The sequence below is a fragment of the Hoplias malabaricus genome, chromosome 15 (assembly GCF_029633855.1).
Source record: "Hoplias malabaricus isolate fHopMal1 chromosome 15, fHopMal1.hap1, whole genome shotgun sequence".
Taxonomy (NCBI): domain Eukaryota; kingdom Metazoa; phylum Chordata; class Actinopteri; order Characiformes; family Erythrinidae; genus Hoplias; species Hoplias malabaricus.
In genome coordinates, this window is record NC_089814.1 from 32,102,590 (window position 1) to 32,130,220 (window position 27,631).

General features: G+C 41.5%; 2 protein-coding genes across 2 annotated transcripts; one reads left to right on the forward strand and one right to left on the reverse strand.

Annotated features, from left to right (window-relative positions):
• Positions 1-450: 450 nt before the first annotated feature.
• On the forward strand, positions 451-20,697 carry nsd1b (nuclear receptor binding SET domain protein 1b). Its single transcript, XM_066645499.1, has 24 exons — positions 451-518; positions 638-819; positions 2,804-3,493; positions 4,325-4,466; positions 4,999-5,171; positions 5,358-7,293; positions 7,403-7,515; positions 9,357-9,633; positions 10,403-10,503; positions 10,660-10,705; positions 11,194-11,360; positions 11,464-11,595; positions 11,768-11,891; positions 11,986-12,186; positions 13,281-13,460; positions 13,603-13,759; positions 15,086-15,291; positions 15,425-15,537; positions 15,653-15,922; positions 16,451-16,567; positions 17,570-17,711; positions 17,879-17,985; positions 18,115-18,313; positions 19,333-20,697. The coding sequence occupies exons 3-24, from the start codon at positions 3,167-3,169 to the stop codon at positions 19,902-19,904; spliced, it is 5,802 nt and encodes a 1,933-aa protein (XP_066501596.1). The 5' UTR covers positions 451-518; positions 638-819; positions 2,804-3,166; the 3' UTR covers positions 19,905-20,697.
• A 44-nt stretch (positions 20,698-20,741) lies between these two features.
• rab24 (RAB24, member RAS oncogene family) lies at positions 20,742-27,049 on the reverse strand. The gene is made up of 9 exons (XM_066645500.1): positions 26,512-27,049; positions 25,169-25,311; positions 24,842-24,910; positions 24,474-24,552; positions 24,161-24,228; positions 23,968-24,067; positions 23,802-23,852; positions 23,658-23,717; positions 20,742-23,539 (listed from the first exon to the last, which is right to left on the reverse strand). The coding sequence occupies exons 2-9, from the start codon at positions 25,283-25,285 to the stop codon at positions 23,475-23,477; spliced, it is 609 nt and encodes a 202-aa protein (XP_066501597.1). The 5' UTR covers positions 25,286-25,311; positions 26,512-27,049; the 3' UTR covers positions 20,742-23,474.
• Between the last annotated feature and the right edge of the window lie 582 nt (positions 27,050-27,631).

Here is a 27,631-nt window from a genome sequence, read left to right on the forward strand (position 1 = left end):
CGACTCCATTTTGAAGGCGCAGACAGCCGCACAAACCTCTCAACAGCAACGAGCCGACGAGCCCTGCACCCTCGCCCTTAATACCGAGGAATGGGTAGAACTGATAGATGTAGGCAAATGCAGGTTATATCTATTTTTACGTTCAGGACTGAAACAATATGAACCTACAGAACTGCTCCTGAGAGTCCAGTGAGCCGAAACCTTGAAACAAATATCCGACGCCTTAATTGGTGTGTTTTCAACCGTTTCTGTGTGGAAATGTGCAGTTTTACAAGGACAGGAGAAGTATAAAGTGGAGAATCTGGGGGTTGAGGGGGCTACCGCAGCACAAGCACCGAGGGTGGGGGGGTGGAGGTGGGTAGAGGGGAGGGGGTGGTTGCTGAGCCGATTGGCTGCTCATAGAAATACAGCCACGGCTAGAAACACAACCAGGGGCAGGTCGACAGCAAGGAAACAAGAACCATCCACCTCAATCTCAATAGAAAAAAAAAGTGCAGCCGGCGTGACGCAACGTTGAGGTAACGTGTCGCCGAAATGTGGGGAAAGGGGGCCGTATTCACCCCCCTCTGAGAGTCTAATGGATGTGTTTGATATGTGTGTGTGTGCGTGTCTGTGTGTGTTTTATTTATTCAGAAAGGGGCCGCTGGTACAGTGATAGCTAGCCTCCTGAAGTGGCAGGAATATGAGGCTCGGTTTCTTGGCCTAGTGCTGCTACTGCTGGGATTTGTTGATCCACTTCCACATTTGTGGAATAAAGGCTGTTTGGAGCACGGAATGGAAGAGTTTCCCCCCGTGATGGCCACCAGCCATACGTGAATGGTAAGAATCCGCCGGCATTTCCACGCTCATCGTTTTCTTCATGTTTTATAATAACGCGGATTTCAGGGAGGGGGGGTGGGCTGCTACAAGTTTGGCCACTGGAAGTCCACGGCGTGGGTGCGTGCGCGTGCATGTGCGTGAACTAGATGTTGATGCCTTGTCCGTAATGAGGAGAGATCCTGGATTTTAAACGACAAGCCGCACGACGCTCTTATTCCACACTTGTGTGGCTTTCAGTTCTCCCACTTCTTCAGAGAGATACGGAGAGAGTTTACCTCGCTTCCCCTGGCCACCATAGTGTGTCATATATGTGCGCCCCACACCGTGGGGCATATGTGCGCTGTGTTTTCTGTGCTAGGGCAAGGACAGCTCGCCAGGGGCAGGTTACAGCCGGCTTTGTGGGCTCCAGATAGACCCCCACTGCTCATATCAACAGTGAATGTTTACTAGACTCCAGACAAGCATGCACACTCACTCTTGACTTATTTACCCTTCTCCCATTTGACCCAGACCTTCAGGCCTTGACAGGTGAAGGAGAGAACACCTGATGAATACATATGTATAGCGAGAGAGAGAGAGGGAGTTATAGTTATGAACACTGAGACAGTTTGACTAACCAGCACTCTCCCAATTCTCATTTTGGAAATGAGATGAAATGGAGAAATTTCACACCAACAACGATGTGCCACCAAATTGTGGAAGTGTGGAACTCAAGAGACGTAATCTGTACCTGATGGCGTCAGTGCTTTAATTAATACAAAACTTTTTTGTATTGATTATAACAGTTTTAACTGTAACCTGGAGTACCTCAAATATTCATACAAACCTTTTAAAACGTTGGGACATTGTATAAAATGTAATGAAAACCAGAATCTGTGTTTTGTTCATTCTGTTGAACTTTTATTTCAGTGACAAATGCGCCAAGAAAAGATTTCCAATTTTTCACGGAACAACCAGATTGTGTTTTGTAAATATAAACACACGTAAATTTTCATGCCTGAGGCACACTCCAAAATATCACATTTCCTTTTAGTTACTCTGTTTAATCATTTGGGAGGTGAGGATACTAATTGTTAATGATTTGCAAGTCAAATTTTTGTGCGGTATTGATTGATAATAAAGGAGTCTGTGGCTGCACTTGCCTGATTCTCCTTTTCATGGTGCGCCATAGGAGAGAGATCCAGTCTTTCAAGGACATGCATTCAGTGTCAACCAAGACATATATTGTAGCATGTATAGAATGAGGCCTGGTGTTTTCTTGTTGAAATAAGAGTTCCCATGAAAAGATGTCATCTTGATGGCATCATGAATCACTCTAAAAACCCAAAGTTTTCCTCTGTATCAATGGAAAGTTCTCACATATGCAAGTCATCCATGCCATGGTCACTGATGAACCACCCATTCTAAGAGAGATGTTGGTGTTTGTACCTATTGCTGACAAAACTCGGCATGGGAAAATCACCTGCTGTCAGCTGCATGTGTGAATGACCACTCCAGGACAACTCCGGATCAGATACTCTAGAGTTTCTCTAGAAATTCTCTGGAGTTCATGAGTGAAAGAGGCATATTAATGCAGTGCCATCTGAGGGCTTGAAGGTCACACTGATTCATCATTGGTGTCCAGTCTCCAGATTTCCTGACTCAAATCAATTTCACATACAGAAGATGATGAAAGACCTAAATTGAAAAATCTTCTGTTTTGTTTATTTTGTCCAGTGCAAACATGTTTGGATTGTGGTGCAGGCATGAAATTTAAAATCTCTGAAGCCTTTCGTTTTTAAATCTTTTCTTTGGAAATATTGGAAATATTTTCTTTTGACAGCACTTTAGAGCATCGAGAGATTTAAAAACTCACAGATTCTGGTTTATATTGCAGTGTACAAATATCCCAACTTTTCTGCAAATGGTGTTTGTACATATAGAGTGACAGATAGACATGATTATGTCATGTTTCGTGTGTGTGTTTGTGTGCCAACTTATTCAGGTTGGAGCCTGACCAGCGTGCCCAATCTCCCTGGCATCTTGGAGGCATGCAGCAAACAGCCGTACATGTCTACAGCTGCTCAAAAGAACTTATGATCCTGTCTCGTCACATGGGAAACTTTGCCCATCAGAGGCACAGATACTGGCCTTCCAGTCTACTTCCATTTAGAAGTGCAAAGCTGAAGACCGCTGCCCACCATACCATTCATTGAGAAGACTTGTGTGCCTCACGTTTGTGGAAAATGTCTGTTTTTGACAAACAAAGGACATAGGAATGCATTCTACATGACTCTGTAGGTGTAGATGTCCAAGTTTGTTAGACTAAGCCGGTTAACAACACCACCTCTGTAACAGAATCCCAAAAATGGACATAGCTTTGCCTGAAACTAGAGCTGAAAGTAACTGCATGTCCCCTCCTAGTCCAGACTTCAGTCTTGATTCGTCCAGTCCATTTGCAAATGGCCTGCACTTTGAGTCCATTTTGTTTGAGGATGAGGAGGAGGAAGAGGAAATGGGTACAGAAACAAGGTCTTGTTCTAAAAATGACCGTGTTGACAGTACAAATTCAAAGATAAAGTTCGCTGTTAAGACCTGTCTGTCCAAAGGCAAAAGTTCAAAGATCTGTACATCCGTGGAGCAAGATGACAACTGTGCACAAGATTCAGGTGGTGACTGCGATCTGGCTTCTCTGGTATGTAACCCTACTGAGGTTTCAGTGGAAGATGACTTCTGCTTTATGTCTGTCCTATTCAAAACAATCAAACAAGCTGTGAAAATTTTTGGTCACATTACTTTTTCACATTCATTTAAATGATTGCAACGGCACGGTGGTGCAGCAGGTAGTGTCTCTGTCACAGCTCCAGGAACCTGGAGGTTGTGGGTTTGAGTCCCGTTTCGGGTGACTGTCTGTGAGGAGTGTGGTGTGTTCTCCCTGTGTCTGCGTGGGTTTCCTCCGGGTGACAGTCTGTGAGGAGTGTGGTGTGTTCTCCCTGTGTCTGTGTGGGTTTCCTACGGGTGACTGTGAGGAGTGTGGTGTGTTCTCTCTGTGTCTGCGTGGGTTTCCTCCGGGTGCTCCGGTTTCCTCCCAGAGTCCAAAAACACATTGGTAGGTGGATTGGTTACTCAAAGTGTCCATAGGTGTGAGTGTGTGTTGCCCTGCGAAGTACTAGTGCCCCCGCCAGGGTGTGTTCCTGCCTTGCGCTCAGTGATTTCAGGTAGGCTCTGACCCAGAACTGGATAAGTGCTTACAGACAATGAATGAATGAATGAACTCCACTCCTACCTCTGCTTGTGGAGAAATGGGGGGGGGGGACTGAGGACTGAAATACTCAATAACATTTTGTGACCTGTATTTGAACTGAAAATGATAAATACGTCATGTAATTGTTTTTAAAGTATTTTGCGTAGGGAGTATTTTTCTCCTATGGATTTTTGTATGATTCACTGATGTGTGTTTTAATTTTTTGTTATTGGACTATTATTATTATATTATTTAATTCACTGGTCTGGTGACCACCTTTAGATGAATGGTCCAAAGACGACGTGTCTCCTGCCTGTAAAGTACGTAGAAGGTGAAGTTATATGGGCCAAGTTAAACCGTAGACCATGGTGGCCATGCCTGGTAACCGTTGATTCAGCATCAGGAGCATATCACCGAATGAAAGGTATGTCATTGTGTCTCACATTGAAAAGTTTCAGTTTTGTAACAAAGTGAAATTGAGAATACATAATATGTTAAGATTTAATAGATTAGCTAATTTAAAATATATTAAATCTATTTAAATAACCAATACCTCTGCCGAAACAAAGCTTAATGTTAACATGTCACTATTAACAGTGTAGAGCAGTCCTACTAAGTCACATATTGTTTCTAATGGAGGTAGACCCCAGTTGTCAACTTTGTTATTGTTCTTCGTGGCGTACATATATCGTAGCGTAATTTATAATATAAGCTTGATACATTCAGAGTTAAATACATTCCTAGTAAATGTAACTGTGATACCCCTTAGAACTTCAGATAGAGCATAAATAGAAGAAGACATAGTTAAGTTTAATGGTTTCAAATGCAACAATACTCTGTCCAAATGTTAGAAGTTGTTGTTCTGAAACAGACTGAATTTTCAGTGAGACTTTGACTTTGAAAAATATTAAATAACTGTGAGCAACTGTTTCATTTGTTTCTCTGTCATGTTTCAGAACCAAATGATAAACTTTCCCGTCAGTATTACGTCAAGACCTTTGGGAAACCCGAGGAACTGGCATGGGTCAATGAGAAATCTACCCATTTATTTGTGGGTAGATATCAGTTTCACAGTCTCCCTGGTCCAAAGAGAAGGGGAAAACAGCAGGATGAAAACTGCAGAGACTCTGTAATTTGCACAGTTAATTACACTCAGAGTAATTTGCACAGTTAATTACACTCAGAGTAATTTGCAATTAATTCATGTATAACAACTAGAATAGAATAACAATTACACATCTATACATTCTTAAGAAATGTTGTTGAATACTTTATAGGCGAAAACCTCTTTACTATCTTGTGTTCCTCTTTTTAGGTACCCCAGCGGTTTATGGTCTCTTGGGATGCTAGCGTGGCAGAGGCAGAGGCTTTTTTCCTGGAGAAGCCCAGAGTAACCATCCCAACTTCCGAATTCCCAGAAAATTGCCCGGTTGACTCAAAAAGAAGAAACCAAGAAGACAAGGCAGCCGTCACCCAGTTGTCCTTTGGATGCCTTGAAAATGGTCATCTTCTCAATAGCAAGATTATACACAAAGATCAGAACACGCTGACCAAGTCGAAATGCAAAAAACGGCAAAGAAAACCATCAACAGTGTTTCTGAAAAAATACGAGGAGTTTGTTTGTGAAACGGAAGAAGCTGTGGATAGTCCGTACTCAGATATTGACACAGTGCCACAGATCCGGAGATACCCCAAAGGCAGTGATCAACTCTCAAAAAATTCAATTTCTGATCAGCCCCCAAAACAGACCACAGTCTCAAATGATAAAGAGGAGAAGAAAAATACAAAGTGTCAAGGAGGTCTTTGGTTCAGCAAAATAGGAAAAGGCCAAGCCAGTGGAGTGTTTGGTCGTGCAGGAATTAAATCAGTTAACTGTTCTTTTGGAAAGGTATCTTGTAAAATAAAGATGTCAGAAGCATCAAACATTAAGCCTAAAGACAACCAAGTACCAGGACTTGAACACTTATCCACAGAAGCTAAAAAAGCTCTTGACAGAAGAGTGGAAGGACTTCCAGCTAGTAGCCGCCTAATGACTAGAGCACTAAGGGCAATGGAAGAAGAGGCGCAGAAGAAGAACCTGTCGTCTAACCAAGACCAGGAGCGAATGTTTCCAAATGGTGAAATAGTAAACAGCATATCTTCCAGAAACAAATCTGCCGGAACTAAAAAAGTGAAAACAGCCTGCTCCCTTCAGAAGACAACACCGGCAGGTGCAGGTCCTGATTTGGAAGTGGACATGACCACAAAACTAAGTGAACTACCTGGGGTTTCTTCAGATGCTGAAGGTTTGGTCAAATCTGAAGATGAAGCTTGTTTGATATCTCCTGAACCGGCAAATCGCAATTCAAAATTGAAACAAGAGGCTGATGTGTCTGAGGTATCAAGTAGTTCAACTCCATCATCCTTGCTTTTTAATATGCAAGATTTTGAAGACATGAAGGAAATAACATTCAGATCTCTGGAAGATGAAAACAGTGGCAAGTCTGAAACCTTTCAACCAGATGCTAACTATAAATTTAGCACATTCTTGATGCTGCTTAAGGACATACACGATAGCAGAGAAAAGGATGGTAGGCCGTTGGTAGTGGAACCTTTACCTACAAATGTTCTCATCAAAGAGGAGCCATCACTGATTCCAGAAAAGGCTGCTAAGAATGATTCTGGTCATGTTAAAAAAGGTAAACCCAGCTCTTCGGTAGGCTCCCAGAGCTGTGAACAGGGCAAACTAGGCTTTAAATCTAAGCCTAATAAAACAAAAATAAAATCAGGTCAGAACCCGAGTATATCTACGTCTCAGAATGGAGATATTGACAACCATGTAATTGAGGAAGAGCAGATTTCTAGTCTAACAAAACGTGTGCAAAAACCTAAGAAGAAAAGTCAGCCTGTGGTAAACAAGAAGAACCTTAATAGTCCCGATGTGCCTTGTGAGAACCCGAAATCTGCCTGTAACTCAGAAGAAACGCAGCTGCCAGAGAGTCATGTCCCCTCTGAGGACCCTGAGAACCGCTTTTTTGGAAGTGTACCTAAAAAGCGCTGGCAGAAATTTGACCAAGATAACGAAAAGGTTCTGCTCGCACATGTTCGTAATGACCAAGGACTGGAACAGCAACAGATAATGCCTTCAGAGCAGAAACGTGATGTTAGACCTTGTACAGATTATTCAAATTTGTCTGCAACAAAAAAGGAAATGGACTTGAACACAACATACAATGCGCCCTTCCCTCATGAAGTTCCTATTTTCCCCTCAGGTAAGATCAGCGTTGTAATCAATGTCCATGTGTTCCGCTACCATTTGTAGGAAGATGTGTTGCTTAAATTTAATTGCCTTTTAAATGTCTTTCTGCATATTTTTCACAGATCGCAAACGTATCAGAAAGCCAAGCAAAAGACTCATAGAGTGGACAGAGGAATATGATCAGATATTTTCCACTAAGAAGAAAGCAAAAAAGAAGGCTGAATCTTTGCAGAAGGTAGTAGTACTGTAGCACAGTGCTTTAGGATTGATTCATGATTAAATTAAAACATGATTTATAAAGCTGTTTATCTGTGCAGTAGGCATTTATTTGTTGGGGAAAATATTACATTAGAATTAATACAAATTAACAGCACTTCTGTTCTTTATCATTTCCAAAACTCTCCTCAAAGGAGACCAGAAATTACAGTCACCAATACTTCAGAAGACTTAGAGGGAATAATGTATTCAATTAAATAGGTGGAGCTGGTAAGAGAATTAAATAAATCCATACAGTTGAAATCAGGAATCACACCAGTGTTCCTCTTTATTTTTAATCGTCATGAACATGTTTATAACAAGCTTTGATTTCTGCACAAAAGACCTGTGAAGGGCAGCACGGCATTGCAGTAGGTAGTGTCTCTGTCACAAAGCTCCAGGGTCCTGGAGGTTGTGGGTTCAAGTCCAGCTCCGGGTGACTGTCTGTGAGGAGTGTGGTGTGTTCTCCCTGTGTCTGCGTGGGTTTCCTCCGGGTGACTGTCTGTGAGGAGTATGATGTGTTCTCTCTGTGTCTGTGTGGGTTTCCTCTGGGTGACTGTCTGTGAGGAGTGTGGTGTGTTCTCCCTGTGTCTGCGTGGGTTTCCTCTGGGTGACTGTCTGTGAGGAGTGTGGTGTGTTCTCCCTGTGTCTGCGTGGATTTCCTCCGGGTGACAGTCTGTGAGGAGTGTGGTGTGTTCTCCCTGTGTCTGCATGGGTTTCCTCCGGGTGACTGTCTGTGAGGAGTGTGGTGTGTTCTCCCTGTGTCTGCGTGGGTTTCCTCCGGGTGACTGTCTGTGAGGAGTGTGGTGTGTTCTCCCTGTGTCTGTGTGGGTTTCCTCTGGGTGACTGTCTGTAAGGAGTGTGGTGTGTTCTGCCTTTGTCTGCGTGGGTTTCCTCCGGGTGACTGTCTGTGAGGAGTGTGGTGTGTTCTCCCTGTGTCTGCGTGGGTTTCCTCCGGGTGACTGTCTGTGAGGAGTATGATGTGTTCTCTCTGTGTCTGTGTGGGTTTCCTCTGGGTGACTGTCTGTGAGGAGTGTGGTGTGTTCTCCCTGTGTCTGCATGGGTTTCCTCTGGGTGACTGTCTGTGAGGAGTGTGGTGTGTTCTCCCTGTGTCTGCGTGGGTTTCCTCCGGGTGACAGTCTGTGAGGAGTGTGGTGTGTTCTCCCTGTGTCTGCGTGGGTTTCCTCCGGGTGACTGTCTGTGAGGAGTGTGGTGTGTTCTCCCTGTGTCTGTGTGGGTTTCCTCCGGGTGACTGTCTGTGAGGAGTGTGGTGTGTTCTCCCTGTGTCTGCGTGGATTTCCTCCTGGTGACTGTCTGTGAGGAGTGTGGTGTGTTCTCCCTGTGTCTGTGTGGGTTTCCTCCGGGTGACTGTCTGTGAGGAGTGTGGTGTGTTCTCCGTGTCTGCGTGGGTTTCCTCCGGGTGACTGTCTGTGAGGAGTGTGGTGTGTTCTCCCTGTGTCTGCGTGGGTTTCCCCTGCGTGAGTGTCTGTGAGGAGTGTGGTGTGTTCTCCCTGTGTCTGCGTGGGTTTCCTCTGGGTGCTTCGGTTTCCTCCCACGCTCCAAAAACACACGTTGGTAGGTGTATTGGCGACTCAAAAGTGTCCGTAGGTGTGAGCGCGTGAGTGAATGTAAGTGTGTGTGTTGCCCTGTGAAGGTTTGTTGCCCCCTCCAGGGTGTGTTCCCGACTTGTGCTTAATGATTCCGGGTAGGCTCTGGACCCACCGCCGCCCTGAACTGGATAAGCGCTTACAGACAATGAATGAATGAATGAACAAAGACCTGTTCATTTTCGGGGTAGTTGATTATATTTTCATTTTTCAGGTTGTTAAAACCACTTGCAGTGACAGTAGTGAGAAGTTGTCAGGAGTACAGAAGCATCAAGAACCAGCGCAAACTATTTTGAATTTCCTGCCTGAAATTCAGACTCCTCCTCCTGAAGAGAGATCTAAGACTCCACCCCACATAGAGAATGCTTCTTGTCAAGATGGTCAGGTCATGGCTGTAGACACACTAACACCGCCTCCAGAAACAGTCCCCTTTCCTTATTCTGAAAACTGTTTCAAGGAAGACCTTCCAGTTCAGAATTGTTCAGGCACTGGTGAGCAACTGTTTACAAGATAATCTCAGTAGTTCCACCTAAACGTCTACATAAATCTGCTTTTCTGTCTGTGCAAAGGATTTTTAGCAGATAGTTTTAGTTTAGTTTAGTTATATTTTTAGTAGATATGATGATGGTCAGCCAGAAATTGAAATAATATTGGCTAATGTTTTGACTCCAATCATTTAAATTGTTTTAATACAGGAAATAGGTACAAGAGCACTGAAACACTATTAGACTTAAACCAAAACAAAACAGCAGCTGGTTTTAGAAAGTGTTAGAAGTGGCGCACTATCAGTAACTAAATGTGCCGTCCTTGAATGAAGGCACAGTTTATACAGTCTTACACTGAGAGACAGACTGGTCAGTGCTTCCAAATTTTCAGACATTATCTTCAAAAACTGGCCTTTTAATGAGAGCTGAGAGGGTGCACTGAACATCGACGAGAGTTCAAGAAGAAACCATTACTAACAAATCAGTCTGCAAGGCTACATCAGAAAAACATGAAAGAAGCCTGATTAAATATTGCCCGCACTTCCTCTGGTCTTGTTTGGATCAGAAGGGAGAACTAATTCTTTTTGAAGTTCTTTTTAATATATTAATACTTTATGACACTTTTACCAGTCAAACAGTTCAGGGGTTTTTTTAAACATGAATTATGTTCATTCATTTTGTCAGTCTTAGTGTAAAGGAATTGAATTATCTATTTTAAAATTTTGCTGTGCATTTTATCCATGCTTTCAACTAAAAATTTTTTGTTGTTTCTTAGGAAATGGGACTTGTCTTAATACAAAGAGACAAAGGAAGCCTACTAAAAAAATTTTAGAGAGCTCAATTGAAGCGGAAGCTATTTTAATGCCAAAAAAGAAGGTACCGGTGGAACTCGGCTATATCAAAAATCATTAAGAAAATGCAGTTTAGTACCAGCACACTATTTAACGATTGCTTTTTATTTTGCTGCTGTAACAGTTTAACTATTTTTAATTATTTTACTAAATGAAAAGTTAATACAGCAATGTGTTGCAGGTGAAGTCTCAGAGGAACAGTTTACAAGGCCATGCTTCTAATACAGGTTTGTCAGAATGAGGACATTTCAAAGACAAGTAGATGTTATGTTAGATTACAGTTATTAACGAATCAGATTGTTGCTGTCCAATGAACCACGCATCTCCATTTTTGTCTGTTTTAAATTGGCCGTATCATTTGAACATAGCAGATGTCCAAAATTTCTCAACATCTGTTGAAAGTTAAGACGTATTTTCTTTCTCCTGTAAAGTTGATATGTCGGAAATATACGTTTTTCATTGGACAGGGACAGAATGTTCATTTAATTTTACATACATTTTTGAGATATCTGAGATTATATAATTCCAGTTCATTGAAAAAAAAGACAACAGCTAATTAGGGGTCTCTTATATCATTCATTATATCCTTGCTAATGAAGAACTAAGCAGTGAACATCTGTTTTATTGTTTACGTTAATTCTAAAGCACTGAATGATAAAAATGAAAATGTTGTTTGTGTAATCACTAATAAGTTCTTAATTTGTTCTGACTTCAGGGTTTGGACAGTCAAAAAGTAAAAATAACCAGTCTACTCCACACACTCCTGAAGTGACCAGCATTGTACCAGGAAGCCCTGAAAAGGAGGCAGACCTGACCCCCACCACCACGGAGGCGGTCAACTCACAGCCAGCTGAAGATGGTAAAGGAGTTCTGGAACCAGAGGTCAGTGGCAGTTATAACAGGACACCAACAATGACACATATTTCAGAACTTTGACTGAATTGTTGGTGGCTAATATAAACATTATTTTACCTACACCTTTCAGACCTTGCCTCACAGGTTTGATGACTCCCTTAACTCTGAAGTGAAAGATGAATGCGATGAAGGAGTCTGTCCCAATAAGAAACTGTCAATAGAGAAAGGGGGTGGGGCCTCGCTGAGGGACAATGTTTGTCAGGTGAGTTATGTCACTGATTTTCAGCAATACTGAGAGTAGCTGATGGAATAATGTAAGCAGGTTTTGCCAGTAAGAATACAGAATATTTTGTCAATCAAAGTAAAAAACGTGCAAAAACGTGATAATCTTGTAAATATTTGTAACCTTATGTGTGCATTATGTGCTTGGGAAGGTGTGTGAGAAGCAGGGAGAGCTGCTTCTGTGTGAAGGCCATTGCTGTGGTGCGTTCCACCTGCAGTGTGTCGGCCTGACCAAGCCTCCCACCGGGAAGTTTGTGTGTCAGCAGTGCACTTCCGGTGGGCATTTTTTGCTTAGTGTAAATTTATGTTGGTCAACCATTGATTAAACGTACACTGGTACTGAACCGAAGCTTGTGTGTGCACCTCCTAGGACTACATGAATGTTTTGCATGTAAGAAGCTGGGAGATGGTGTGAGGAGGTGTACTATCCCTCTCTGTGGGAAGTTCTACCATGGGGAATGTATTGCTAGCCATGCGCCCACAGTGCCTTTAAACAGAGGTTTCCGCTGCTCACTTCATGCTTGTCTCTCCTGCTTCATCACCAATCCAAACAACCCTTCAATCTCAAAAGGTGTGTGTGTTAGATGCATTTCATTTACACAGTAAAAGACACATCTAAAGTATATTTCTTGCCATTTATGGAGAGACATTCTCTTCCAAGCGTAATGGACTGTCCAGTGATGTTGTGTATATGTCAGTTCATAAAGAAGCAAAGGCAGGCTTCACATGTCTCAGACGAAGCATGTGATGGACTTCCCCCTCTCAGTCTTTTAGCATTGTGCTATTAAGGGAGTCCAAGCTTATGGATTGGATTGGCATTGAATTAATTGGGAAAACATTAGGTAAAATAAAACATATGTTCAAGTATAGTAACGTATTGTTAGTATTGTACATTATTGCGCAATAATTATGTGGGATTTCACTACCATTTTTCAAGTAAAAGGCATTAAGGATGTTTCTAAAACTTAATTCTTGACCTCCACCAACTCTCATGGTCATTTTAGAATCTTCCAGACACATGGAAAAATGTATTTGATCTTGCTAGGGCTAGACGATATGGTCAAAATCTATATCACGATATATTTCGTAATTCCGGTCGTAACGATATAATTCCGATATCTATACGAACAAATATAAAAGCCACAGAAAAGCTGCCAAGAACAAACAAGATCAAAACATTAGCGTCAAACCTAAACTTCTCAGCTTTGTCAATATTAATATTTTTAAACTAACTTTAAAATTGAGTTTAATTACCTGAAAGCAGTGCCCTCTAATGACCGTCAGTCAGTGACAGATGCTATAGATAATGAATATTGAAATATTGAAAATGTGTTTAAAGTTATTGAAACATTTTATATTGCGATAAATATTGATATTGAGTTATTGACCAGCCCTAGTTCTTGCTTTTCTACTGTGAACTTATACAGAAACAGCATTATACAATCATTTTCATATCTGCATAAATAAAGTATGTGTATTATTCTTTTGCCATATTTCTGCTCCTGGTTTTTGAATAGTAGTGTAAGTACAGAGTATGTGGCGTGCTTTTGGCCACCGAGTTTCATTTTTGTTGTGTGTAATGTGGTTATTATTATTAATAGTAGTAGTAATAAGGTAATACACCAAGGGACTGACAAGGGATGTGTGCTTTTATGTTTTCCACAGGCCGACTCGCTCGCTGTGTTAGATGCCCCATAGCGTACCATGCTAATGATTATTGTATACCAGCTGGAAGTGTGATCTTAGCCAACAACAGCATCCTGTGTCCAAATCACTTCGTTCCACGCAAAGGTTGTCGTAATCATGAGCACGTCAACGTCAGCTGGTGCTTTGTCTGCTCCGAAGGTAAGTCCCGGTGGATCTTAGTCATCACCTTAGATTTGGAGCTGTTTAGCTGTTGTTGACTTTTTAAACTTATCTAGTGTATTTTAGTCTCCAATACCACAACCGTTTCAAGTTTTCTGTGTTTTGTTCTGGTGTTTTGTAGGGGGAAGCCTGCTTTGCTGCGAGTCATGTCCTGCAGCCTTCCATCGTGAGTGTCTTAACATCGACATGCCAGAGGGCAGCTGGTTCTGTAACGACTGTCGGGCCGGAAGGAAACCACACTACAAGGAAGTGGTGTGGGTTAAAGTGGGCCGATATAGGTCAGCATAGACAACCCCCCCCCCAGACTCAACAGTTCAAACATTGTATGCAGAATTTTTGGTTTGCTGCTTTTCGTTGTTTGCATGTTTTCACAGTACACCTCCCTGCATGCTACATGTGTGCTTTCCATTTATTTTCATTACCCTGAGAGATTATTATTATTATTATTATTATTATTATTATTACTATAGAGTAGGGTTGCAAAGGGGTGGAAAATTTCCGATAAGTTTCCAATAAATTACCGGCAATTTTCCATGGGAACTTTAGCTGATGAACTTTGGAAATATTCCAAAATGTAAACTTTGCATGTAAATTTTAGGAATTATTTATGGGAATTAATAAAAAATATTGTATAATTTAAAGGAAATATATCATACACTATCATCAATGTACTATTTTATGAAGGCATAACACTATAAATAATAACTATGACACCTGTGATGTCATAGATGAAGCATGTGGCATTCTTCTGTTAATTAAAATGACAAATTATAAAAATACTAAAGCTAATGGTGTTCAGAACACTAAATAAAAAATTAATAAGTATAAATTCTTGGTTACAGACACCCATTGGGTTAGCCTTGCTAGCCTTGGTAAGCTAACCTCTTGCTAGCCTGCTAGCCTTGGTAAGCTAGTCTCTTAAATGAAAATGCCCATTGAACTTTACTGATTTAGCAGTTAGCAGACAACAGTGAGATTACACCTTAACACCTCTAACTCTATTTATTTATTTATTGTGCTGCTACACTTTTGCGCTTACCTATGTGCTGCTAATGAGTTGTTGATGTGTGCTCCAAATGTACCATTGATGTTGTTAACCTTCCAACAGATGCAGAATCACCTTGCCCATTTGACTAACCCATTACATGAAAGGCCCTGTGTAAAACGGGGGAAAACATGAGTGTCCAAAACTGGAGTTATTAAAAAAATAAATTATAAAAAGGAGGAATTCTGATAATTCTGCGAGAATCTGGTAGACCACCAAAGATGTCATTCGTAGTTAAAACTAACAGAGAGCTCAACGCAACGGCTATAAAGCTGTGAAGAAGCCATGACTGAGAAAAGGATAATGATAAGAAAATATCTCAAGAGTCTAAACTTGTACTTGAAATAACCCTGAAAATGTAAATATTTGCAAAGTTGAACACAGTTAATTTTGAACATTTTGGTATATTTTGTTAAATTTGAGTACCTTCTCAGGTGGATGCTTTGGGTCCATTTAACTGTTCTTTTGCAAGTACAGAGAAGTCAGATTAAAACAGTGATTAATTTGAATTAACTTGAATTATTATTTATTCATTTATTTATTCGCTCTGATCTATCAGATGGTGGCCTGCAGAGGTTAGCAATCCTAAAAACATTCCTGAAAATATCCTGCACATGAGACATGATGTTGGAGAGTTTCCGGTCCTTTTCTTTGGCTCCAATGATTACCTGTGGACCTATCAGGCTCGCGTCTTTCCATACATGGAGGGAGATGCCAACAGTAAAGAAAAGATGGGAAAGGGAGTGGACTCAGTTTACAAGAAAGGTATTGGGAAGATTCAAATGTGCATGCCAATGGAATACTAATAAACCTTCACTGATCATAAGAAAATAGCTGCAGTTTCAATACATTTTGTCTAATTTGAATAAACGCTGTGATTCACATTATTCTTACTTAGCTTTAGAAGAAGCTGCCAAAAGGTTCCTGGAACTGCAGGCAGAGAAGGAACTTCGGCAGCTTCAGGAGGACAGGAGAAACGACAAGAAACCTCCACCCTATAAGCAAATTAAGGTATCAGACTCCTGAAGTTACAGTTGAACATGAAGTGGGATGCACTATTCCACACATAAGCACCAGACAGATGGGGACCCATGCACTCAATGTGTGTTCTTAACCGACTCCACAGGTAAACCGACCGATTGGTAAAGTGCAGATCATCACAGCCGACCTCTCTGAGATTCCACGCTGCAACTGCAAAGCAACAGACGAGAGCCCGTGTGGAACAGACTCTGAGTGCATCAACCGCATGCTGCTGTATGAATGCCATCCTCAAGTGTGCCCTGCAAAGGGGCACTGCCAGAATCAGCGCTTTATGAAGCGCGAGTACTCACAGGTGGAGATTTTCAGAACGCTGTCACGAGGCTGGGGCCTGCGCTGCTGTCATGACATCAAAAAGGTAGCTTTGTTAACTACCGGAAATCATGTAAAACAGCCATGTTTTATGAGTATGAATGTGTCATAAACACAAAATTAAACGTGTTTTTTTATATTTAAGGTTATAAGAGTCAAATGTTTGGACACGCCCACTCGGAATGTTTCCTGTGTTTTGGGCCATTTTCCATGTCGTGAATGTACAGCACCAATCATGTGTTCTCAATGATTTGTCATTGCAAATGAATGTGGAAGACAATAAAACTATAAAGGAACACATATGGATTTATGTAGTAAACAAAAATGTTGAACAAACCAGAATATGTTTTATACTTTAGATTCTTTAAAGTAGCCCCCTGTTGCTTTGATGACAGCTTTGCACACTCTCTTCGTTCTCTCGGACAGCTTCATGAGGTTGTCACCTGGAACGTTTTTACGTGAACAGCTTTGGCCTCGTCAAGAGTTAATTTGTAGAACCGCATCGTAACTCACTAAGGTATTGTCTTTCTCTACAATCTAACCCTTCTAATCTAACTCTGCTGGTTTCCACAAGGGGGACTTTGTGAGCGAGTATGTTGGAGAGGTGATTGACGAAGAGGAATGTCGAGCTCGGATCAGAAATGCCCAAGAAAATGATGTTGGGAATTTCTACATGCTTACGCTGGACAAGGTGACATTTTTACATTGGAGAGATCAGATCAGACAGACAGAAAACATGCAGACATTTTTAAAGTTTTTCTTTAAAAAGAAGGAAGTAGACTAAGGCTGTGCCATATCGTATTGCTCGCGATTATATCGTTGATTTTTAAAACAATTTTAAAGATCAGTATCGTGATATTAGTGATATTCTGACTTGTTCACGTAATGATATCATTCAGTTACCCATAACATGCCATACGTTCTTCACATTAGTCATTTAGACACAGTGAAGTACAGTGGAAAGTGGCTCTGAGTTGAAGGAATTTGCTCCAAATATAGGGGGGTGACTTCAGTCGTGTGGAGGTGGTTTGGTTACAAAATATCAGACGTACTATAAACCACAGTAATATGTAGGAAAGGAAAGAATCCTGTAACTACAGGAGCACAACCTCAAGCAGAAGAACCCGGTTAAAGACAAGGAAAATCAAAAGTGCAGATAAACTAGCACTTAGCACAGCAATTATTCTGTATTTGTTTTATTTACCGCAAAGCTTTAATGTTACTTTTTGTATCATTTTTACAGTTTAGTATTAAAATAACTACAATTTAATTTAAAAATGTAACTTTTTAATACATAAAACAATTTAATATTAATATTATGTATTAAATATATTTAATTTAATGTAATAAAGATGAATATACTTTTTTTTTTTTTTTGCAGTAGTGTGTTCTTGAAATTAATAAAAGTGTTTTTCAGTGTTTTGTTTGTATCGCCAATAATATTGTTATCGCCAAAATACCTTGAAATATCGTGATATTAATTTAGGGCCATATCGCCCACCTCTAACCTAACCTTATTTATTCTGCATAGTTTTCTGGATAGTTCAGCCTGTTACTTCCTTATGAGAATGGGTATCAGTTAAAGTCTTTCAAACATAGTCAAAAAAAAGCAATCAGAAGAATGTGAAACTGGTTTGTATAAAAGTGAATTATGACAGATATGACAATGGAATATGTTCTTCCTCTGTATCAGGACCGTATTATTGATGCAGGACCTAAGGGAAATGAGGCCAGGTTTATGAACCATAGTTGCCAGCCCAACTGTGAGACCCAGAAATGGACTATAAACGGAGATACTCGGGTTGGGCTTTTTGCCCTGGTAGACATTGCTGCTGGTAAGAAGTGACACCTGTAGTTTCATTGTACTATTTATATTTGCTATGATTTGAACTCAAATATAGTGTAATGAGTCGTCTTGCAGTATTTTGAACTTGTAGAAGGCACACATCCAAAAACGGATTAATCAGTAGTGTTGGATATGTTGATGCTTTTATTGAACTAGGTACTGAGCTAACATTCAATTACAACCTTGAGTGTCTGGGGAACGGGAAGACTGTGTGTAAATGTGGTGCACCCAACTGCAGCGGTTTCCTAGGAGTCAGGCCAAAGGTAAATAAAATGGTCTGTTTACCATTTATTGATATACCAGTGGACATAATATAATACGCTGCCCAAATATGCTTCTATCAAATATGAAGTATAATGTGATAGGCTTGTTATTAACATCCTTCTTCGCAGAATAATCCTCCATCAGACGATAAAGGTAAGACGAAGAAGAAAGGTCACATGAAGCGCAGACCACCGCAGGAACCGACCAAGGAGAGAGAAGATGAGTGTTTCAGCTGTGGAGATGGGGGCCAAATGGTTTCTTGCAAGAGGCCAGGCTGCCCAAAAGTTTACCACGCAGACTGCCTTAACCTGACCAAGAGACCTGCAGGTCAGTTCTAACGGGGGGGGCAATGGTTGCGATGACGGCTTGTTTAATAAGTAAATTGTTAGCCATCTAGAGAATTGGCACATTGCATTGTACAACTATAATACCGAAGAGTTTTATTTCTCTGGTCACCTCATGTGGCAATGACACTAGTAACATCTTACACTTCATATTGTACAGTATTTTTGGTCTTTTTTAATAAAGTTTCTCTACAATGTCTGAACAATTACATGAATTCATAAACAAATACATTGAAGAGAGAGAAGAGACCAGCTTTATCATTGTTCATATAAAATTGTATACGTTTTTCTCTCTCTAATTTAATTCAGTCCTCAGGTGACATTTCATTTTCGGGGCAGGAGATTCATAATAAAGAGTATTGTGAAGTGATCGCTAGCAGCTCCAATTTTCCCAACAGGACTGAGCCTGAAATTAATCTGTGCCCGATTCACTCCATAGTGCACTACATAGTGAGGAATGTAGGGAATAATGTAGGGTGCATTTGGAGCATGCCTTAGGTTTCCTATAACAAAAGCACATTGGGGCAGCTTGTTCCCGGAACCCATAGAGAATGAATTCAAGGCTCTGCATATCGAAATAAAGAGCCTTAACTTGAGAGTCTATGAGAGCAGTCTGGGGTGATTCTACACCATGTTGATATTATGCTCAAAAAAGCCAGGAAGTAATGGAACCTAACCTAATGATGAGTGGACTGTGATACTCAGAGGTGGGACAAACCATCTGGCAGTGCTCAGTTAATATTGTGGTAGAATGAGAATGAAAAAAAATGTCTGTCTTATTCCTTTGGCTGTGCATCGCCCCATCACCCTAATGAACAATACCCATGGTTTCAACGTAAATACAAAGCTTCAGATGTCCTACCTCCAAAACAACTAAATCATTATGGTCTGCTCACCAATGATGGTCCAGATCTGCTCCACCCATTTCTAAATCTAGTCTAGTCTAGTTATTCCAAAACAGATAATGCCTTCATGTGTTTGGTTTGTGTGAATATGTTGCAGGGCGCTGGGAATGCCCCTGGCACCAGTGTGACCTCTGTGGTCAAGAGGCAGCCTCCTTCTGCGAGATGTGCCCCAGCTCCTACTGTGTAGATCATCGAGACGGCATGCTCTTCATCTCTAAACTCGACGGGCGTCTCTCCTGCAGCGAGCACGACCCATGCGGGCCTGAGCCCCTGGAGCCAGGAGAGATTCGGGAGTACACCCCAGAGCACGCCACTGCCTACCCCATCAAAGGTTTCTCCATATTCAGAGCAGCTAATAGCAACGTAACCTCACCAAACTATCTGCCTGACCCCACAGGTCCTTCCTCTGTGCCCAGCTCTACACCAGCACTGTCCTGTTGTCCTTCCAGTCCTTCTCTTGCTGTTGATTATGCTTTTGACAGTGCTTACTCACCTGTGTCCTCATATGGTGAGGATAAGGAAGTTGAAAAGTGTTCGGAGGAACAAGCGGAGAGGGATTCAAAAGATGTGAAAACTATGAAGAAACCTGATAGTCAAGAAGACGGGAATTATACCAATCCACGTGATAAAATACAAACAAGAGGTAGGAAGGCAAATATAAATCCGTGAACTTGGCTTTTCTCTTAGTCCACAGTCCTGAGGAAGGATTTAGGAATGGACCATCCACTAACAAACTTTAGTATACCCATAGAGTATTGGTCTACAGCAGTTAACAGTGTTTTTCAAGCTGCTTGAAGGAAGGACACATGGGGGTTTTTATTTTATTTTTTATTCTGTTCTCAAACCTGTTTAAATGTCATTTCCGTACTGAAAAAAAACAATGACTCAATCGTCAGCCTCAGTTGGGAGTGTAGCCCATGATACGCTGGATCTTTAGTGTTGCCTGGTTGTACCCCTTTCAGAAGAAATCACAGATCGAGACCCTTTTCATTCGTAAAAACACTACCATTTTCCCCTCAGCATCATTAGGGCCGTGCAATATTCAGACACTGTACGTGATCACAACAGACAATATCAAACCCAAGGGCAGAGCGTTTCTATTTGTGGAAATGCTTGGCACTGGTTCCTCGTGATTATTCAGAACATACACTAACCAAAACACTTTGTTCATAGTGTGAGAGATGCTAATCACAATACAATGAGAATGGAAGTATCCCATAGGTGTGTGAGAGATGTCCTACAGCGGAAGCCTTCTGCCTAATAATTCCAGGTGGGCTCCAGACCCACTGCAGCCCTGAACTGGATGAACTGCTTAAAATGAATGATGAATGAATAGAAGACCAATGAAGGTAGCTCCCTGCAGCTTGAGTAATCATGTTTTAGCGCTTCATCGGGTTGTCTTGCCTTACCCACAACCTATTTCTTCAGACGTAAAGACTGTTGCTTTTCTGGTTGGAGTTCCACACAGATCAGAAGGCTTCTGGGTTATTATACTGATCATGTGCTAAAGTGTCTGGTCTGTGATATTTGAGCTTCCCTTCAGGATTTAAACTTGAAAATCGCTGACTTTATTACAACTTGAGGATTTAAGTGGCCTATCGTATACTGTAACCTGGTTTATATATATATATATATAGTTTCAAAACATTATGTTACTGAGGAATCACGCGAATCCATGTCATTAGCTCACATGCACTACTCCTACCTTTTCTTATTTACACTTTGGCTGAATGCGCACAAGAAAACAAAGACTGGTTCAGTGCCCTACTACTACAAGTTTTACCATATAGGCTACTTAATATTCACTTGATTTTTGCACCACCTGCTGGTAAGACTACTGCATCCGTTTGCCATCCAGAATGGGTCTAAACTGGGTCAGAGATACCTTCAATTTCCACGTCGTAGTGCTGAGTAATGTGTATCATTTTGTGGATATAGGTTTTTTTAAAACTGGACGCCGTTAATCAGTGGATAGGGGAAAGTGATGGATTGTAATTGTATGATTGTATATTTGTAAATTAAAGCTGTACAAAAACCACAGCACTTCCTGCAGCTAGTTAGATGTTGGTGTACAAGTCGCTGTAAGAATTCCCACAATAACAGTTCTTAATTTAATTGAGTGGTGATTCATCAAGCGTTTTTACTCTTAAAGGCATAGTACAAGAAAAAGAAAACCCTGACGGAGCTAAAGGGGTCTCGCGATGGGCCTGTTCTTTTATTAGACAGATTTCTGGATTCTCAGCATGTTCACTCACCGACCAACATTAAACAGACTGATCTGCCAGAATAGGTTCATAGTCACACAGCTAACGTGTTGCACTTGTAGAGCGCTATGTTTTATACAGTATTCACCTGACAGCTCACATTTTTTTACACTCATCAGAGCACCTGCCATTGTACTGCTTTTGGTCTGCTTCATGGTGGTGTAAAAAGAAAAAACGAAAACAAACAAAAAATAAAAATCTGCTGCCTTGTGAGAGAATTTTAATTGTGCTGTAGCGCTATGTACATAATAAATGACAGTACATACAGTTTCACATTCTTGCCGGAATGTGTTTTTGTTGTTTTTTTTGAGCGAGTTTCTCAAAGCAAACGTTTACTGTGGTCTGTTGACCGCACACCTGATACAACAACGGACATCAGGGAATTCGTGGAAAACCGAGACCGAGGAACAGGAATGCAATGGTTCCTGTGATTGACCCCCAAACACTACAACAATTACTCTGTACACAAATCGTCCTAAAAATGATAACTCTTCAAACTTCAAAAAGCTTCGTTTCGTCGCTTCATCACCGCTGATGATTTTATGACTTCATCCTCTGCAGTGAATCAGTAATCAGTCTGTAGCATAGCTTTAGTCCAGCGTTGCCTGCGCTGCTTGAAATGTGGCGTGTATATGTTGTAAAGCTACAACCCGTTTGTGTGGCGTACTCGTCCGAACGATGAATGAAATGCGTAGAGACTTCCAGTTTAGTGTTGAAAGCATATTGAGGATGTTGGTAACACAGAGTCATGAGAATACACCGTTCACTGCATATATACCATTAGCACAAACATCTGATGCCCTTATGGATGTCTGCGTAGCTGGTAAAACACGTAGACGCGTATAAATTGCAACATGACAAAGTCGGTGTGAAATGTTTACGCTTAAGCTCCAAAGTGTGTATTCTGTACAGGCACAAAATAAGCTGAAGGCAAATTAAGGCTTCGTGTACAAAGACGAACAGAACCTTCACATTGACAAAGCCAAAACTTAATAATAACACGCTCAAGTAAAATTAAATTAAAACAGATTTTTCTGTCTGGGTGCTTTTTTTTTTTACATCTATGTAAACATGAATATCACATTCAACAAGCACTGTAACTCAGCTCTGATTGGGGAGGGGGGTGAAACGCAAGCACTGTTCCACAGCCACTTTAAATAGCAGATCAGAAATGTAGGTTCTCCCTGATTTATTGGGAGAAGGGAAACAACACCCAACCTCAAACTGATCTAATATCAGAAAGTGGCAAGGAGCGACTGTCAGAGAACTTTATAAGAAGATGCTTCCTCCCCTCAAAATCTAAGGAGACGTCTCTCTAACCACTTACTGTCATCGTGAGATACACTTTGCAGAGCCATACAAGCTAGGAGCCTTTGTAAAAAGTAAAAGAAATAAATACTGCTGTCTTGAGTTAGAACGATAACGGAACTGCAACATTCTGCGTGGGAAACATTTGAGACTCCCACTTTCACATCAACTCTAATCTTAATCGATTTAAGAAAAAACAACCCAAAACTGGTGTCAGAAAGTGTCTAACAGTGGACTCAGCCTTAGCTTACGAACGTTTGGTGGTGAGCCAGTGAAGGTACGGCAAGTAACCGTTACCATGTGTAAACTCAGACGGTCACTGCGCGCCGAGTGACCTAAAGAAACCTTACAGTTATTAAAAGGAAATCTCTCAAAAGCAGTTACGCAGTGGGGTTGCAGCCATCAGAAACAGAGGTAATGATCACTTCCATGCAGTTCAGGTTCCAGTTCTCTTTTCCTAATCCTACAACACCAGGGGGAAGTGTCGACTTCAGTTCCAGTCTCCTTTCATCATCATCATCTCTCCGAAATAACTGTCTGTTTTCACACACTCCATGGCACAACTGAGGAAGGAAAACAACGGTCTGTTTTTTTTAAAATAAGGCGGCAGAGAGCATCCAGTATTTCCAAGTAGCACAGAAGGAGAACACAAGCGTCCTGGATTGGGTCAGTTGTGGCAACAGGTGTAGAAATAAGAGTCTTTCTTTTGGCCCAGGTCCACCCCTTTCCCATCTGCAAGACACAGAACAAACGTTTAAAGCGATTAATAGTAGAACGAATATGAAATAACAAAACTGACCATGGCACAATCCGTTATAGCTGAAATAAAAGACGTTTTTACGGTTCTCACCTGGCATGAGCTCAAAGGCTGAGTTACTGAAGTCCTCTGCTACTTTCATAAACACTTCATCTGTTACAAAGAAGGAAATATCGATGGTTTACAACGTCTGCGCTCACATTTAAAGCCTACGAACCGTGGTCGAGCACTGCTTACCAACATTGTTCCCTGTTTTGCTTGATGTTTCAAAATGCTGCGCCCCTATTTCTGAGGAGGACACAACACAGGGCTTTATTGGGCGTTACTGTACACCGAAAACCAAAGAAACGTACTCAATAATGTAACATTAATGAGAATCGCCGTGTTTGTTGTGAGCGTTTACCATCCGCAAAGTCCTGTACATCGTGGTAGTCTACTTGCCGCGCACTCCTGTCCGCCTCAATGAGATCGTTCTTGGTGCCGCACAAATAGATCTTGCAGTGCTATTCGTCAAAGTAATGAATGAATGAGTGGGTATCAAAGTAGAGAACACACACTACAACTAGACTCCTCAGGAGAAGGGCAGTCTTGTTTACCTCTTCACAAGTCTGCAACTCCTTCACCCAGAACCTGGCCCTCTGGAAGCTGCTGCTGTCCGTCAGGTCTAAAGAGCAGTGGTTCAATAGATCACAGCATTAAAGATAAGAGCAGGATGTTTTTTTCCGACAAAACCTTAATCTGTAAAGGACTACAAATGTCAAACGAAAAGAACGTGGCACTACACTGTTACTAACATACTTCATAAATCCAGTTTAAAACCAAATGTAACTAACTAAGTACAAGTAGTACGCAATACGTCCGTTCTGTGGGGCAGCGGTGCTCTGATAACTTTGAGAAAAGGAACCGTACCATAACAGACGATGGCAGCTCGGGCTCCTCTGTAGTAAATCCTACTCATAGCTTCATATCGTTCAGATCCAGCCGTGTCCTGGAAAGAGAATATGTTTTTATCACAATCTTTGAGGTAAACAAGGATCAGTTAGAGTGGTTTTGATGTGAAATAATTGGTGAAATTCACTGCCCGAGTCCTAAAATATACATTTTTAAACTGTTTTTGGTGTAAAATAAACCTCAAACCCCAAATAATTTGTTTCCGTGACCTACAAGAAAATATACTGACTTTGTTTACATCTCAAAGATTCATAACGCATGCATACGTTTGGAAAAACAGACATTATTTCTGTGATTGAGTGTTTAAAATCAGTGCCAGCACTCACCCAGATCCCCAGTGTAACCACCTTGTCACCAACACTGATGGCTTTTGCAACAAATGCAGCTCCAATGGTCTGTTGGGGGAAATATAACACTCTGGTCTATGCAGAATTCCACTCAGATGTATTAGTAGCGTAATAACACAGTGTGTATTGTATGTATAAGTGTGTAAGAGAACACTCAGCCCTGTACAGTGTAATGTGTTGGTCTTTGCCCTCTCTGACTAACAAAAGCTTACATTCCTGGAAGTGGGTTGTCTGGGCTTGACTTATTTGCTTCTGAGCAGGTCAAAGTATTGGCTCTATGCACCCCTCCCAGTGCCCCGTACTCACATTCTGATACGGTCCAACCAGAAAGCGGTGGTGTACGTATCTCTCCACCAGACTGGTCTTACCCACACTCTCCTTTCCCAGCATCACCACCTTGGCATCAACACGCATTGCTGTCATGCTTTACTTCCCCAAACGTAAAGAAGCTGAAAATAGAGTGAAAAAAATGACAGGTTCGAACTGACTCACTTGACTCGGCCATTCATTCAACGGAGCAAAATGTAGAAATAGATGTTAAGGACTAGAAGAAGAAACCCAAAAACTACAGCTTTGGCCAAGGCACGAAATGATTTCACAACCAATTGCATCATAAAAACCCCAGAAGACAACATTTAAAGCAACGTCTACGATTCTGGGGAACTGCAGTTCTCTCTGGTTCGTTTACATTCGAAGATCCACATCCTTTAAGGTGGAGTGGTAATGTTTGAGGGAACAACGTGGCTGAAGTTTAACTAGTCTAAGTTTTGAATTACCACAGAAACTCATTTGTAACTCGAGCTGTTTAGCTTTGTAGCATTTTCACTCTGTGCTTTCTTTCATGAAGTTAGCCCTCTCCGAAATTTAGAGTCAGTTCCACCTTAAAAAATGTGAAACAGCAAAAATAAGTAAATATTACCCACTTATGGAGCAGGAATAAATCAATATCCTCATCTCTTTTCATGATTTTTTAACATTTGGAGGTCTATTTGAGGTTTCTCTGCTGTGAGCAGAGAGAGAAAGCCTAGCTTGTCTGGACAAGCCACTTTGTTTTTGTTTTTTGTTTTTTAACTGTTTACTGACACTGGGGTTTCGTTAAAATAAATAAACCGTGAGTGTTAACATTCACAGAGAGGTGGGCACTATGACAGTATTTTATAGCTACTGGATATTCTCAGTTCTTCAAGAACTGACCCAATGCATACATCAATACAAAGCGCAGACCTGCCCTGTTTAACGGGATTAACTGTAAAATAACGTAAACCACTGTGGTTTCAAAGCGTCTGTGCATCACAATATCCTAAATACGCCTTTAAGAATTATGATATAGTATTTTTACCACACACCACTACTTCCTCCCAATGACCACATCATTTTGTCCAGCTGCTAAATATACACAGGCCTCACACAATATTTCACAACCGTGGCTGGGACATTATTACCACACTCCTGTAGAGGAACATCTAGAGAGAAGGGTATATTCAAATGCCATAAAGACTTCATATATATTTCTAGGTTATTATTAGGTTTACAAAGATGTCATATCACTGCAAAGCTACTGTCAAGAGTCTGCTGTAGACTTCAACACACATCTGTAACAAAAGGGACAGCTTTTATACAGTTAATGTGCCAAATATGTCCACACCTACCTCCAAGTCTGTTCCAGGTGGTGGTCAGTTGTTGTGGCAGGCTGTGGGCTCCCTGTTTTGCTACCGCAGCTAATTTAGCTCTCTATCATCTCAAAAAGAAAGCACCCAGAGAGAGTCTCGATAGAAAGCGCTAGGGTAATGTTAATATATCCACACCCCACATTCATGAGTCTCTGAACACCCTTAACCAGGCTAATGCGGGGAGATAGAGGACTGTAAACAACCCAAGGGGGGTAACTTACTGGTCTCTGCTTAGCAGGTTAGCTTATTCTCCCCCCTACACTTCACTTCTCAGAACAGGGCTGGGGATAACCTTAATCTTCACGGATATAAGCTCAGTTCAGATTTCTTTGAGTCAGGTTCTAGTTTACGAGGCTGTTTTAGCTCCAGTCTTCCATTAAATAAGACACTAGCCCCTTCCCCTAGTGTTTATATAGAGGTCCACTAAAAACAAACTCTCCCTCCCTGTCTCTGTCTCTCTCTCTCTTTCTCTCCTGGAGGAACCTAAAACCTCATTCCGGGCGCGCTCCAAAAAGCGAGGGCTTGCTTCCTTCACTCGTTCACTCGTTTTCTTCTGTCGTCCCCTCCCGAATCTGCCTGATCACCTTCACTGTGTGTGAGGCGCCAAGAAATTGCAGGGGGGTATAAGTGAGGGATGAGAGTGCACAAATATGAATTTAAACGTCTGTGTTATAAAACTTTATTTTCATATCTGACATTTAAATAAACATTCATTCATTCGTTGTCCGTAACCCTTTTCCAGTTCAGGGTCACAGTGGGTCCAGAGCCTTTACCCGGAATCACTAGGCGCAAGGCGGGAGGGGGGGCCAGTCCTTCACAGGGCGACACACACTCACACATTCACACCTATGGACATTTTTAAGTTGCCAATCCACCTACAAACTGTGTTTTGGACTGTGGGAGGAAACTGGAGCACCCGGAGGAAACCCACGCAGACACAGGGAGAACACACCACACTCCTCACGGACAATCACCCTGAGGAAACCCACGCAGACACAGGGAGAACACACCACACTCCTCACAGACAGTCACCCGGAGGAAACCCACGTGGACACAGAGAGAACACACCACACTCCTCACAGTCACCCGGAGGAAACCC